General features: G+C 38.7%; 1 protein-coding gene across 8 annotated transcripts in view; it reads left to right on the top strand.

Moving 5' to 3' along the window:
• ZNF512 (zinc finger protein 512) overlaps positions 1-12,141 on the top strand; it is a 39,461-nt gene extending 27,320 nt beyond the window's left edge. For all 8 annotated transcript variants that reach the window (XM_011972604.1, XM_011972601.1, XM_011972600.1 and 5 more), the window contains 4 exons: positions 4,194-4,295; positions 5,291-5,353; positions 6,518-6,616; positions 10,200-12,141. In XM_011972604.1, coding sequence (XP_011827994.1) covers positions 4,194-4,295; positions 5,291-5,353; positions 6,518-6,616; positions 10,200-10,505 — 570 coding nt within the window. In that variant the 3' untranslated portion in view covers positions 10,506-12,141. The remainder of the gene's footprint in view (positions 1-4,193; positions 4,296-5,290; positions 5,354-6,517; positions 6,617-10,199) is intronic.
• The last annotated feature ends 1,269 nt before the right edge of the window (positions 12,142-13,410 follow it).

Below are 13,410 nucleotides of genomic sequence, written 5' to 3'. Positions count from 1 at the left end.
TCAAAATGATGCTAAACATTGAATTAGCCCACTCCCACTACGTCGTTGTTCTGTCCTGTCCCCATGGTTAACCATTTTTATCAGCTTTTTGTGCATCTTTCCACTGTTTCTTGATGTGTATATAAGCAATGTATATTCTTTTTAAAAAACTTCTAACTTTGAAATAATTTTAGACTAGTTAGCAGAGTTTCCAAATGCTCTTCACCTAGCTAGCTTCTCCTAATGCCTTACATAACCATACCTTAGGATATTATCAGGATACCACATTTTATTTCATTTCTGTGTCTCCTTAGTCTCTTCCAATCTGTTATAGTTCCCCTGGCTTTGTCTTTTATGTCTTTGATGCTGTTGAAGAGAACTGGCTGGTTATTTTTTAGAATGTTCCCCAATATGGATTTGCATGATATTTTCTCAAGATTAGGTTGAGAGTTCTATGTGTGTTTGGCAAGAATACCACTGAAGCAATGTTGGCCCTTCTCCATGTATCATATCAAAAGGTATATGATGTTGATTTGTCTCTTACTGATGATGATAACTTTGATCAGTTGCTTATGGTGTGTTTTCTAAGTATCTCAATGGCAAAACTGCAATCTTCCCATTTGTAATTAGTGAATATTTTGTGGGGAGATGGAATATGCACATATCCTGTTTCTTATACTGTTGCCTACTTAGATTAGCATCCATTGACGATATTTGCCAGTGACAGTTTTTTTTTTTTTTTTGGTTTTTTTTTTTTTGAGACGGAGTCTTACTTTGTCACCCAGGCTGGAACGCAGTGGCGTGGTCTCGGCCCATTGCAACCTCCGCCTCCCGGGTTCAAGTGATTCTTCTACATCAACTTCCCGAGTAGCTGGGACTACAGGTGCGCACCACCACACCTGGCTAATTTTTGTAGTTATAGTAGAGACGGGGTTTCACCATATTGGCCAGGCTGATCTCGAACTCCTGACCTTGTGATCCACCCCCCTCGGCCTCCCAGAGTGCTGGGATTACAGGCATGAACCACTGCGCCTGGCCACCTGCAACAGTTATGCCTGTGATGTTTACATAATGGTTTTCAGTTTCCATGATTTTTTCTATAATTATTGATTAGAACTCTACTGTGAAAAGATCTGTTGTTTTTCTCTATTTATTTGTGTAAGTAAAGACTCAATGATATTTATTTTATTCCATGGGTTATAATCCAGTGCCATTATTATTTATTTTGCTGCTTAACATGTCCCAGATTTGGCAGTTGAGAGCTCTTTCAAGTGGGCTCCTATGTCTTTTTGACATCCCCTATCTTTTTTTGAGAACATTTTTTACTTTATGACATGGTAAGACAGGCCATAGGCTTATCTTCCATTTTTCCGGCCCCAGCCCTGGAATCAACTATTTCTCTAAGGAATCCTGGTTCCTTTTATTAAAGAATATGTTTAGAAGTCCTTGTTCTAAAATATATTTTAGTCCTTGTTCTACTGGAGTGTCATTGTTTCTGTGCCTTCTTGGTAGATAGAGTTAGGATATAAATGCATGTATAGTCATACATGCACACGTACACATCCATATTTATTTTTATGGCTATCTGTATGTATATTAAAAGCCATGAGACCTTCATTTCCAATCCAACACCACAAGTTTCCTTCTAGTCTTCCTTTTTCCTTATTTGTAACTTCTTTCTCCAGCAGTGAGAAACCTGGTTCTCATTATCCACAGTATATTTACTTATTTGCTCAATTCTAGTAGTACATAAAATAGTTTCAGAATTACCAACTCATTCCCCTGTAAAAAACAAATTTTCTGTATTTATATATACTTCTTTTCATCTTGAGCCTTACAGTATATAGTGAAAATAGTATTTTCCAAAGTTACTGAGGTTGGTTTTTTCTTTCCTGTCCCCATCATTGTGTCACTTATTTGTAATAGATTCATGTGTTATTCTTATTAAGTTTTGGGTTTCCCCTGCATCCTATTTAATGTAACTAGTCATTTATTTTGGGAGTATATGAAACCACCATGGTTCTAAATCAGACATATTCAAAGAGATATGTTCTGAGTCACTACTCCTCATCCCAACTATTCCATTCCCATTCCCCTTTTCTTTCTACTGTGTTCCCATCTACCTCCAAAGATAACCAAACTCATTCGTTTTTAGTTTATCCTTCCTGTATTGTTATGTGATGGATCATCAGATACATGTATATTTTCTTATATTCCCTTCTTTCTTACTACAGATAATTGTTTTGGTACTCTGCTTTGTTTCACTTAATAGTATAGTTGTGGCCGGATGTGGTGGCTCATGCCTGTAATCCCAGCACTTTGGGAGGCCCAGGCAGGCAGATCACGAGGTCAAGAGATTGAGACCATCCTGGCCAACATGGTGAAACCCTGTCTCTACTAAAAATACAAAAATTAGCTGGGCATGGTGGCGCACGCCTGTAGTCCTAGCTACTTGGAAGACTGAGACAGGAGAATCGCTTGAACCTAGAAGGCGGAGGTTGCAGTGAGCCAAGATAGCAACACTAGACTCCAGCCTGGGCAACAGAGCGAGACTCCATCTCAAAAAAAATAAATAAAACAGACAAACATATACACACACACACACACACACACACACACATACACAATTGTCCCTCAGTATATGTGGGACATTGGTTCCAGGACCTCTGTGAATACCCAAATTTGTGCATGCTTAAGTTCCACAGTCAGCCCTGCCAAACCTGTGTATATGAAAAGTGGTCTTCTATGTAGATGGGTTTTGTGTACTGAAAATACAGTATTTTTGGTCTTTGTTTGGTTGCAAAAATCCACATATAAGACCTGCACAGTTCAAACCCATGTTGTTCAAGGGTCAACTGTTTATCCTGGAAATTACTCCACATGTGTTTATAGAAATCATCCTCATCTTTTTTTATAGCTGGATAGTACTTCATTTCCATAAATATGATAGTTTACTACTATCATATTTATGATACATTTATAACTGTATTTATATAAACTATGTACTATGGAGCTGTAAAAAAGATTTTAGATAGGCCCATTTACACTAGCTTCAGAGGAGACTAAATGCTTATAAATAAAGCCACCTCTGTACTCTATGAAAGTACTGTGTACTCTATTCTTTCAAAGATTTACCAGAGGTTCTTTGGGCTACCTTCCTTACTTCCTCCATTACCTTTATGGGCTTTGGGTATGTTTTTTTTGTCGCAGAGAATCAGCTTCTTTTCAGACACTTCCATTGTCAAAGCAGGAAGATTGTTTACTCACCAGAAATACAACTATTTACCCATGGTGGACTTTGCAAGAATTGTCTGTGCAGGTTGCTCTCTCCTCTCTGGAAACTCTAGTTGTAGTTGTAAGGAGAGATCAACTCAAGTCAAAGCTTGTAAAAAGAAGTGCTAGAAATAATTCTACTTTTGAAGTATAAGCAAATATTATATATTCTGTTCCCTGATTTCTCTCATATCCCTGTTTCATCTTGAACCTTAATTTTTTTGTTTTAGAATTTTAAAAATACCAAAATTAGCATGTTATAATTGAAGAAAAATTAGAAATGCAGATAGGTAGGAAAAAGTATTAAAATGATTCAAAATTCTACCAGAGATGTAGTCCCAGCTACTCGGGAGGCTGAGGCAGGAGAATGGCGTGAACCCAGGAGGCGGAGCTTGCAGTGAGCCGAGATCGTGCCATTGCACTCCAGCCTGGGCGACAGAGTGAGACTCTGTCTCAAAAAAAAAAAAAAAATTCTACCAGAGAATACCACTGTTAATATTTTGATTTATACACTTCTAACCTTTTACTCATCTACATTTACGATGAGTATACGAATGCAAATTTGTATCCCTCTCTCTCTTTTAACATTTTTTAAATTTATTTTTTTCTTTCCTAATCATTAGAACCTATGAATCGTTCTTTTTTAACACATATTTTAATTCTATGTAGTACTCTGTAGCTTTTTTTTCTTTTTAAACTGTAGGTGAAATATATCTGAGTCTCTTGTCCTCTGTTAAAAATCAAACTTTTCTAAGACAAACAATAGACCAGTATACTTACCAGTTTCAGGTACTTTACAGGGTCTTATATCTTACAGTTTTTTTGTATTCAAAAGTATAGATTTCAGAATTATATAACCTAAAGAGTTGGGTGTGAAACTTTTGGAATATTTTGGTTGGGAGTTGGATTTATCTAATGTTTCTGGTTGTCTTGTCTTGTAGTTAAAATATACTCGCCCAGGGCTGCCTACCTTCAGCCAGGAAGTACTACATAAATGGAAGACAGATATCAAGAAATATCATCGTATTCAGTGTCCTAACCAGGTGGTTCTTTCTCATTCATTTATTCAGTAAATGTTTATCAAGCATGCTTCTGTTATTTATTCCTTCATGACAAAACACCTGAGCCTCAGTGGCTTAAAACAGTTATTTTATTTGTTCACAATTCTGTAGAGCAGTAATTCTGTAAAGGCTCAGCAGGGCAGTTCTCCGGCGGTATGTAGCATCAGCTGGAATCACTCATGAGAGTGCGTTCAGCTGGAAACTCAGTGAGACTGGAATGTTCAAGATGGTTTCTGTGCAGCTGCATTTATCTGGGAGCTTGGCCGTCCATATGGCCTCTTTCTCTAGCAGAGTAGTTGGGCTACCAGCAGGGTACACAGTGACTGACTTTTCAGAGAGTATTTTGAGAACATGAAAGCAGGGCTGCACATCTCTTAAAATCTAGCTTCAGAATTTGCCAGCATCACTTCCATGGTGTTTTATTGATCAAAGGAATCATGGGACTAACCCAGATTCACAGGAAGGGTAACTAGACTCCACTTCTTGATGGCAAGAGTGGAAGATAATTTGCAGCCATCTTTATTTTTACGATTCTAAAAATATTTTTATTTTCTAGAGTCAAGATGAGGGAGAGAGCCATCTTTAAACCATCACAGCTATAGTAGATTCAGTACTTTGCAGGGGAGTAAATATAAAAGAAGAGGGAACACATTTGCACTAAATAAAGCAGATTTAAAAAAAAACTAACTATATAATTTTCCATGTTTCTCTTAAGTGTCAGAGAAGGTACCAAGGGAAGGAAATGGCTGAATCTTTCCTAAAAAACTTGTTCACCTTCTGTTTCTTTTCTTTTTACCTTTCCTTGGCTTTTCTTCTTGCTTTTGTGGCTTGCATGTATATTCTTTTTTCGTTTAGTTTGTGGCACAGATTATTGGTTTTCTTCCTTCAAATGTGGAGTTGGTCACCGTAAATGGCTAGATTGTTCAGAGAAGGGAGCTATTTGGCATAGTCTTCACACTATTTCTTCTCTTTTTCAGGGCTGTGAGGCTGTCTACAGTAGTGTATCTGGCCTTAAAGCTCACCTGGGCTCTTGTACATTGGTTTGTAACTTTTTAAACTTAATATCTTAACATGTCCTCTAAAATAGTCTGACATGGAAGAGAATTCAGTTTAGGTGAACAGCTAGTTGTCCTGTTTACCATTATCTTCAGAGGCTGCTTTAGTTTTTTATGTCTCAAAGATTATTGGTCTGGTATTGGGTGGGATGCCAGGGCATGTCCAAGGCTTAGAAAAGATCACCATAGTCACAAAGTCATTATCAAGTTAAAGGAATTCAGAGAAAAATATATTTGTTCTGAGTTCCTACCCTGAGTTCCTATCCCTGAATTCTAAGAGATTCAGCTCCTTGCATTTGAGCGTCTCCTACACTGGGCCTGCCCTGTTTGGGTGGGCCTGAAACACTGTAGAATCACCTTATATGTGCTTATCTGGATTGGTAAAGATCCTCTATACCCATCTGAACCATACTGGCCTCTGGGGATGGGAGGTGGGATAGGGTGTCAGGCTAACAGCGATTCACCTCACTGAATCTTTTCCATGTTGACCCAGGTGTCCTACAACCTACCAGCCATGGGAATTGCTGCCATTTTCCAATCTCCTCACACAAAATGAGCACCATGGAAACCTGAAGCTTCAGGAGGGGAGAGAAGTCTCAGTTCAAGGCAACAAGGGAGTTGTAGGCATCTAAACCAGATCTGTCCAGGAATGCTTAGGAGTTTGTCATCTTGATCCTAGTTTCTGAGTCCTTAAACTAGGTATTATGGATGGTACTCTTCTAATTCTGGATTTTGAAGGCACTTTTTGCAACAGTGGATCATAGTGGGAAGAATTGTACATTGGTGCCTCTGGTGAATTTTGGGCATTTGATCATTTTGGGGGAGGAACCAAGACAACCTGGAAGTGAAGTTAAAGCAACATAGGAAGCTAGAAAGATGTGGCATGTTACCTGAGAAAAAGTAGGAGACTTTCGGGTTGTGTTGAAGTAGGGTGGGTGATTGGAACAGAATTGCACTAGGATGGATTTATGTTGGTAATCATCCATCCAAGCTGGTTTTCCTAAATCTATTACTATATTTGATCTTTTTCCTTCTTAACCTTTGCTGAAATAGAATTCCCTCTTTTCATCTCTAACAGTCCCTACACATAACCCAGGTATGTGTTTCTAAATTTACCAATAATTCTTTTTGTTTCTCTCTTGGAAATAGGGAAACTTTGTGGCTGGAAAATACAAATGTCTTCTATGTCAGAAAGAATTTGTGTCAGAGAGTGGTGTCAAGTATCACATCAACTCTGTCCATGCTGAGGTGAGGTTCTTGTAATCCTGTGGACCTGATATGTAAGCCACAAGAGAGGTAGACTTTCTCCCTGTTGTTACGGATTAAGGCTCTCAAGGAAAGTAACTCTAAAGTGGTTACCAGAGACATTAGAGTTAAAATGTTCTCTAAACTTAGATATATAATTGTATTTTTCTGTGAAAGTATTTGAAGACACTCTGATGGGTGGGCGGGGTGGCTCATGCCTCTAATCTCAGCACTTTGGGAGGCCAAGGCAGGAGGATCACCTGAACCCAAGAGTTTTGAGGCTGCAGTGAGCTCATTGCGCCACTGCCCTCCAGCCTAGGCAACAGAGATCCTGACTCAAAAAAAAAATCACTGTGACTGTAAGCATCCTTGAACTCTTCTTTTTTTTTTTTTTTAGACAGAGTCTCGCTCTGTTGCCCAATCTGGAGGGCTTATTGCAACCTCCAGCTCTCGGGTTCAAGCAATACTCCCTGAGTAGTTGGGATTACAGGCATCTGCCACCACACCTGGCTAATTTTTGTATTTTCAGTAGAGACGGGGTTTTGCCATGTTGGCCAGGCTGGTCTTCAACTCCTGATCTCAGGTGATCCACTTGCCTCGGCCTCCCAAAGTGCTAGCATTACAGGTGTGAGCCACCGTGCCCAGCCTGAACTCTTCTAATTCCTTTAAATCCAATTAAGTTAAACATTTGGGAACCAGGTTGAATTTACATGTTCGAAATTCTTGTTTCACAGTGATCTCTATACATTCACGTCTTCTAGCATTCTGATGTCTTCCAGCAACCCATTTTTAATGCTGTTTAAAATACTGGATAAAACAACTATAAAGGACATTATTGAGACAGTTGGGGAAATTTGAATGCTGACTATATTAAATAATAGTATTGTGTCAGTGTTAACATTCCCAAAGGTGATAGTTGTAGTCATGCAGGAAAATGCCCTTAGGCAGATATATGCCGAAGTGTTTAGGGATGAAGTATTATGATGTCTGCAAGTAACTTGCACATCGTTCAACAAAAGAAAGAAGGAGGGAAGAAGGAAGAGAGGAAGGAAAGAGATTAACAATGGTAAATTTGATTGTTCATTGAATTGTTACAACTTTTCTGAAGGTTTGTAATTTTTCAAAATAAAAAAATTTAAAAATTGTATATTAAAATGCTTTAAAGTTCAGAAGGTCAAAGATTTTCTCTTGGGGAAGGTTTTTTAGTAATACAGGTGAACAGAGAAATTGTTTATGATATAATTACATACTCCTACTACAACAGCTTAGGAATACAATGTGCATTCTCTTTGGAATATCTTACTGCAGAAACTATTGCTGCCTGATGTGGAAAAATAAAGGGAACACCTTTATTTATTCTCTGCCCTCAAATTTGATAGTACTTAACAATGTGAGTCTTAATTACCTCCATAAAGTTTGGTTTCTGTTGCTTTACTGGCATAAGCTTTCAGAATCCCTAACCAAAATCTGAGATGTCTTCTGAAGGCAGTCATATCTTTTTAGTCATAATAGCATATCTTTTTTTGCTTCAGGGAGTATTTAAAAGGTAAATATCGGCGGGGCACTGTGGTTGACGCATGTAATCCCAGCACTTTGGGAGGCCAAGGCGGGCAGATCACCTGAGGTCAGGAGTTTGAGACCAGCCTGGCCATCATGGTGAAACCCCATCTCTACTAAAAAGTTAGCTGGCATGGTGCGGGCACCTGTAATCCCAGCTACTTGGGAGGCTGAGGCAGAAGATTTGCTTGAACCCGGGAGACGGAGGTTGCAGTGAGCCGAGATTGCGCCACTGCACTCCAACCTGGGCGAAAGAGCAAGACTCTGTTCAAAAAAAAAAGGTAATTATCTCCTGACAAAATCTGGCCTTTATATAGTTAACTGGTTTGTCCATTTTCTTCCTAAAAAGTTAAAACCAATGGAGTTGGAACCAACAAATTTCATTTGGTTTGGGGCATGCTCCCAGGCATTTGTTTATTGATTTATGCCTCTATTTATGAATTTTGTGGGTGGTAAAAACATCTTTACCCTGTTTCTTCCTCCCTCCATCACATTTTCTTACACTACTTTTTTTTTTTTTAACAGAAAATTTCAAACACACGAAAGTAGAGAAAGTAGCATAATGAACCCAGTGTGCTGTCAGCCATCCTCAGCAACCATCAGTGTATGGCCAATCTTGTGTCATTTATAACCTCACTTTTCTCCTCCCTTAAAGGCTTACTTTAAAGCAAATTCCACATATAATTTCACCTGTAAGTGCTTCTTTCAATATGTATCTGTAAGAGATGACTTTTGAAAACATATGACCACAAACATCATTATACCTTAAAAAGTTAAGAATTTTAATATTATCATATATCCAGTTGTTATTTAAATTTCCCTGATTATCTTATAATGTTTTTTCAGAGTTGATTTATTCAAATTGGGATCTAAAACAAAGTCCAAATATTGCATTTGTTTGTTTTAATCTAGAGCAGTACTATCCAAAAAAAATGTACTGTGAGCCATGTATATAATTTAAAATTTTCTAGTAGCCACATTAAAAAAGTATTTTAAAAAGATGAAACTAATGTTAATAATTTATTAAGCCCAATATATCTAGTTATTTTTAACATGTAAATCAATAAATTATTGAGATATTTTACATTTTTTTCATACCAAGTCTTTGAAATTTGGTGTATATTTTACATGAAAGCATATCTTAATTTGTTTTACTTACATTTAAACACATCACTTACCACACGTGGCTAGTGGCTATCTCATTACATGGTGCAAGACTAAAAGCTTCCTCTTCCTTTTTACACATTTGCCATTTATTGGAGAAACCGGATCACTTGTCACATACATGTACCCACATTCTGGAATTTTGCTGATTGCACTCTATGGTAGTATTCCTCTATCCTGGCTATTTCCTCTTTTGCTTTTTGTTGTTGTTATTGTTTGTTTTTGACGTACAGGGACCACTGCAGTGGAGTCTTGCAGTGGGGCAGAGAGATTGGGCTCAACTCCCTATCCTGACTTTTCCTATGAATTGGTAGATTTAGAAGATTGAACAGATCACTTGATAAGATTGAAGTTCTTTGGTTTTTGGCAAAAATACTTTATAATTGGATTTCATGTCCCCTACCCCTTAATTTTTTAAACTGAGCCTCGAAAATGTTAAGTAATTTGCCCATGGTCACGTATCTAGAAACAGAGCTGGGATTTGCACCCAGGAGGTCTTGGCTGCAAAATTCATACTCTTAGTTACGATGCCATCATGGAATAAAAATCTCCTATGGCTCAGTGTGTTACGTCTCACGATGAGATTTATACTCAGGAGATATAAGAGTGGGATGATGCTAAGTAAACAGACTTTATAGATCATTTATTAAAGTCCCTAGAATTATGCCTTACAAAATATGTGCTTATAATAGCTGCTCTGTATTGGATTTCTCCATCTTAAAATACAGAATCCTGAGGTATGGTTCCATATCTGTTTCCTTCTTACTGTGTTCTGCCCTAATCATGCCTTTTTTCCATTCTTCCTCCACCTTTATGTTCTTCACTATAGTTTCAACTGGATGACATTTCTATTTTGCCTCTCTAGGACTGGTTTGTTGTAAACCCAACAACAACCAAAAGCTTTGAAAAGCTGATGAAGATAAAGCAGCGGCAGCAAGAAGAAGAAAAGCGGAGGCAGCAGCACAGGAGCAGAAGGTCTCTAAGAAGGCGGCAGCAGCCTGGCATTGAGCTTCCTGAGACAGAGCTGAGTCTTAGAGTAGGGAAGGATCAGAGGAGAAATGAGGAACTGGTAGTGTCAGCCTCCTGTAAGGAACCAGAGCAGGAGCCAGTGCCAGCACAGTTCCAGAAAGTAAAGCCCCCAAAGACTAATCATAAACGAGGAAGGAAATAGGCAGTCAGTGTAAAAACGCTCCTAGGAAAGCAGATGTGATGCTGTTGTCACGGGGACCTGTGCTGGGAGGACTGAGTGAAGATTCTTTCAGCTGTTTGTATAAGGCTGTGACTTTTTCAGCTCCTTCCTCCTGTGTAAATTTCACTGTCTTCCCTTCTTACACTTTGATTCCCCCCTCCCCTTTTAGTAGGTTTTCCTGCTATTCCTCCTCAAGTCCTCTTGTTTTTTTCTTATCTTCCCAAAGAGCTCCCTCTCAAGGCCAACTATAGGCTCCTCTTGCCCTGTACAAAACTAAGAAAACTCTTTGGTTGTCCTTTCCTTCCTGGGGTATAGAATGTTCTTGGAAGCTCCATTGATTTAGTAGCTGCTCCATTATCTAGCTTGTGAAACCATTCCAGATTAATTTTTTAAAACCATAACTGATTTGTCATTTTGTATTTGTGATATAACAAGTCTAGAAGCTAGAACTGTCGTCATTCATATAATAAGCTTACTCTGTCTCCTTGGGAAACAACCTTTATGGAGGCTGTTTGTCCTCTCAATATGGTTTTAAGACAAAGTAAGAAAATGCATTTAGGATGAAAAATCTAGAACTACCCTATGCTGTTTATACTGGGAAATGCTTTGTACCAAGTAGCAGTGACTAGACCCACAGACATGAAAAGCAGCCTTAGGAGTAACGTGACCCAAACATTAAAATGACAGGAAAGAGAAAGTAGAAGCAGCAATAAATATTGCCCCAACTTTCCTGGAGCCTGAGGCCTCATCCATAGCTATGATCACTTGCCTTCTGAAGCTTATTTTTGCTGCTTTGGTTTTAAGAATTGAGAAATATCACATTGCCCCTGATATTTTGACAGTCTCCTAGTGCTCCTGGTAGTGCCACTGAGGGAAAACCAAGGTGCGCATTCCTTCTCCCTGGACTTTACCTCACTTGTTAGTTTACACCCCACTGTTTTCACCCATCCCCTTAGCCAACCTCTGTCTTTTTGAATTTTCTGAGAATATTGTCCTGTCCTCTTTTATATATGGAGTTCTATCCTCTTTATATCCTGAGACTTTGACACCAGATGTAGATATTTATCTGGAGCTGGAAAGAAAAATTCTTTTTCTGTACCTCATGCCTACCTGGTAATGTTTAATGGGTTATTTCTCTTTGAGGGTGACTTTGTCTGGAACATTGGTTAGAGCAGCTTTGTTGTCGTGTTTCTGGATTCTCTTCCCCGTTTTGCGTAAATATTGGTCTTATATATTCTTGCCTATTTTGTGGCATATGCCAAATAAAAAATGAACCCTGATACAGACAAATACTACCTTTTCAAATTCTGAAAGGCTATTACCACTTTAACTCTCTGTGCTCCTCCAAATAGCTTTAAAATGTGGGCTTTTGTGAAGACCACTTTCAAACAAGGGAGCACCGAAACCTGAATTGGTTACTGCCAGAATAGGTAGTTTTGAAACAAGTTAAGGACATGGTATGTGCACTCTGCATTTTCATGGGCAGTGTGCATTTAAAGCCCTTTCAGTAGATGAGGGTTGTCAGGGAGGAGAAATGAAGAAGCTATGTTAATTTCTGGTGAGTAAGACCTGGGGAATGTTTGGCAATGACAAAAGAAATAAATGACTCTCAGAAAGATGTTTCCAGTGTTCTTTGACGCCGACCTGCTGCATGACTCCTTGACATTGTATGGGGGTAAGAAGATGGCTAGAGATGGGGGTGAGTTTGAAATAAATTCCACATGCAGTTGTCTCAGTAGTTCTTTAGTTAACCTGAATTTTAACTTGAATTATGCTGGTTAAAATTTGATCTTTAATTTAACCTGAGTTATGCTGGTTAAAATGAGTAGTTTGAGATTAAAGTGGATTCATATAGGAAACTTGCCTGGTCTCATCCAGGGACCCCTTGCAGGCATTCCTTTTCTTTTTCCTGACCAAGACCAGGGATCAGCAAGACTCAGTAAGACTATTCTAATCACAGTATTGAGTTTTAAAGTTTTTTTAAAAAAATTCATTAGACTAACATAAACTAAGTTTGACAGTATTATGAACTTTCATACATGGTTTGGAATGCAAATTGGTACAGTCACTTCAAAAGTGATTTGGCAATAGCTAGCAAAGTTGAAGATAGGTACCCGAAGACTTAACAGTTTATCTCCTGGGCATACACAGAGAAACTCCTCTTGTCCAGGCATACAAAGAGACACAAAAAAGAATGATTATTGCAGTACAGTTTACAAGAGAGAAATACTGAAAACATGTATCAGAGAACTACTTTCACCTCTGCAAGTTACAGGATTATAGAACAAATGACTAGACTGTATTTCCCAGTTATCCCCCATCCCTCCACTCTCGCTAGTGAAGGAGAGCCAGCTAACTCCTTTCCCATGGAATGTGAGTGGAGTGATGAATGCCACTTGCAGGTTAGAACTTTGAGTGGGTGTACCTCCAAGCTTTCTTTGCCCTTCTTCCAACTAAATGCAGGTGCTGATGGGGCCCTAGGAGATGGAAGAACACAAAATGGAAGGGATCTTGACTCCCTGAATCACCTCTTGAAGGAGAGTCACTTGCTTGCCAACCAGGAACATGTATCTGAGACTATTAAGTGAGCAAGAAATAAATGTCTGTTACTTGAGACATTATACATTCTTGGGTCTCTTGTCAGCCTGCTCTAATACACAATAATTATCCATTATCAGAATGGATAAATTGCGATATAGTCATACAGTAGAATACAAGCTACAAAATTGAGTAGGGTTTCTTGTATCATCATGAATATGTCTCAATGTCTGGGGCCGGGCACGGTGGCTCACACCTGTCATCCTAACATTTTGGGAGGTTGAGGCTGGAGGATCGCTTGAGCTCAGGAGTTCTAGACTAACCTGGGCAATGTGGTGAAATCTCATCT

This window comes from Mandrillus leucophaeus, unplaced genomic scaffold (assembly GCF_000951045.1).
Source record: "Mandrillus leucophaeus isolate KB7577 unplaced genomic scaffold, Mleu.le_1.0 Scaffold13, whole genome shotgun sequence".
NCBI lineage: Eukaryota > Metazoa > Chordata > Mammalia > Primates > Cercopithecidae > Mandrillus > Mandrillus leucophaeus.
Note: the sequence above shows the minus strand (reverse complement) of the source record. Positions and strands in the feature narration are given on the sequence as shown.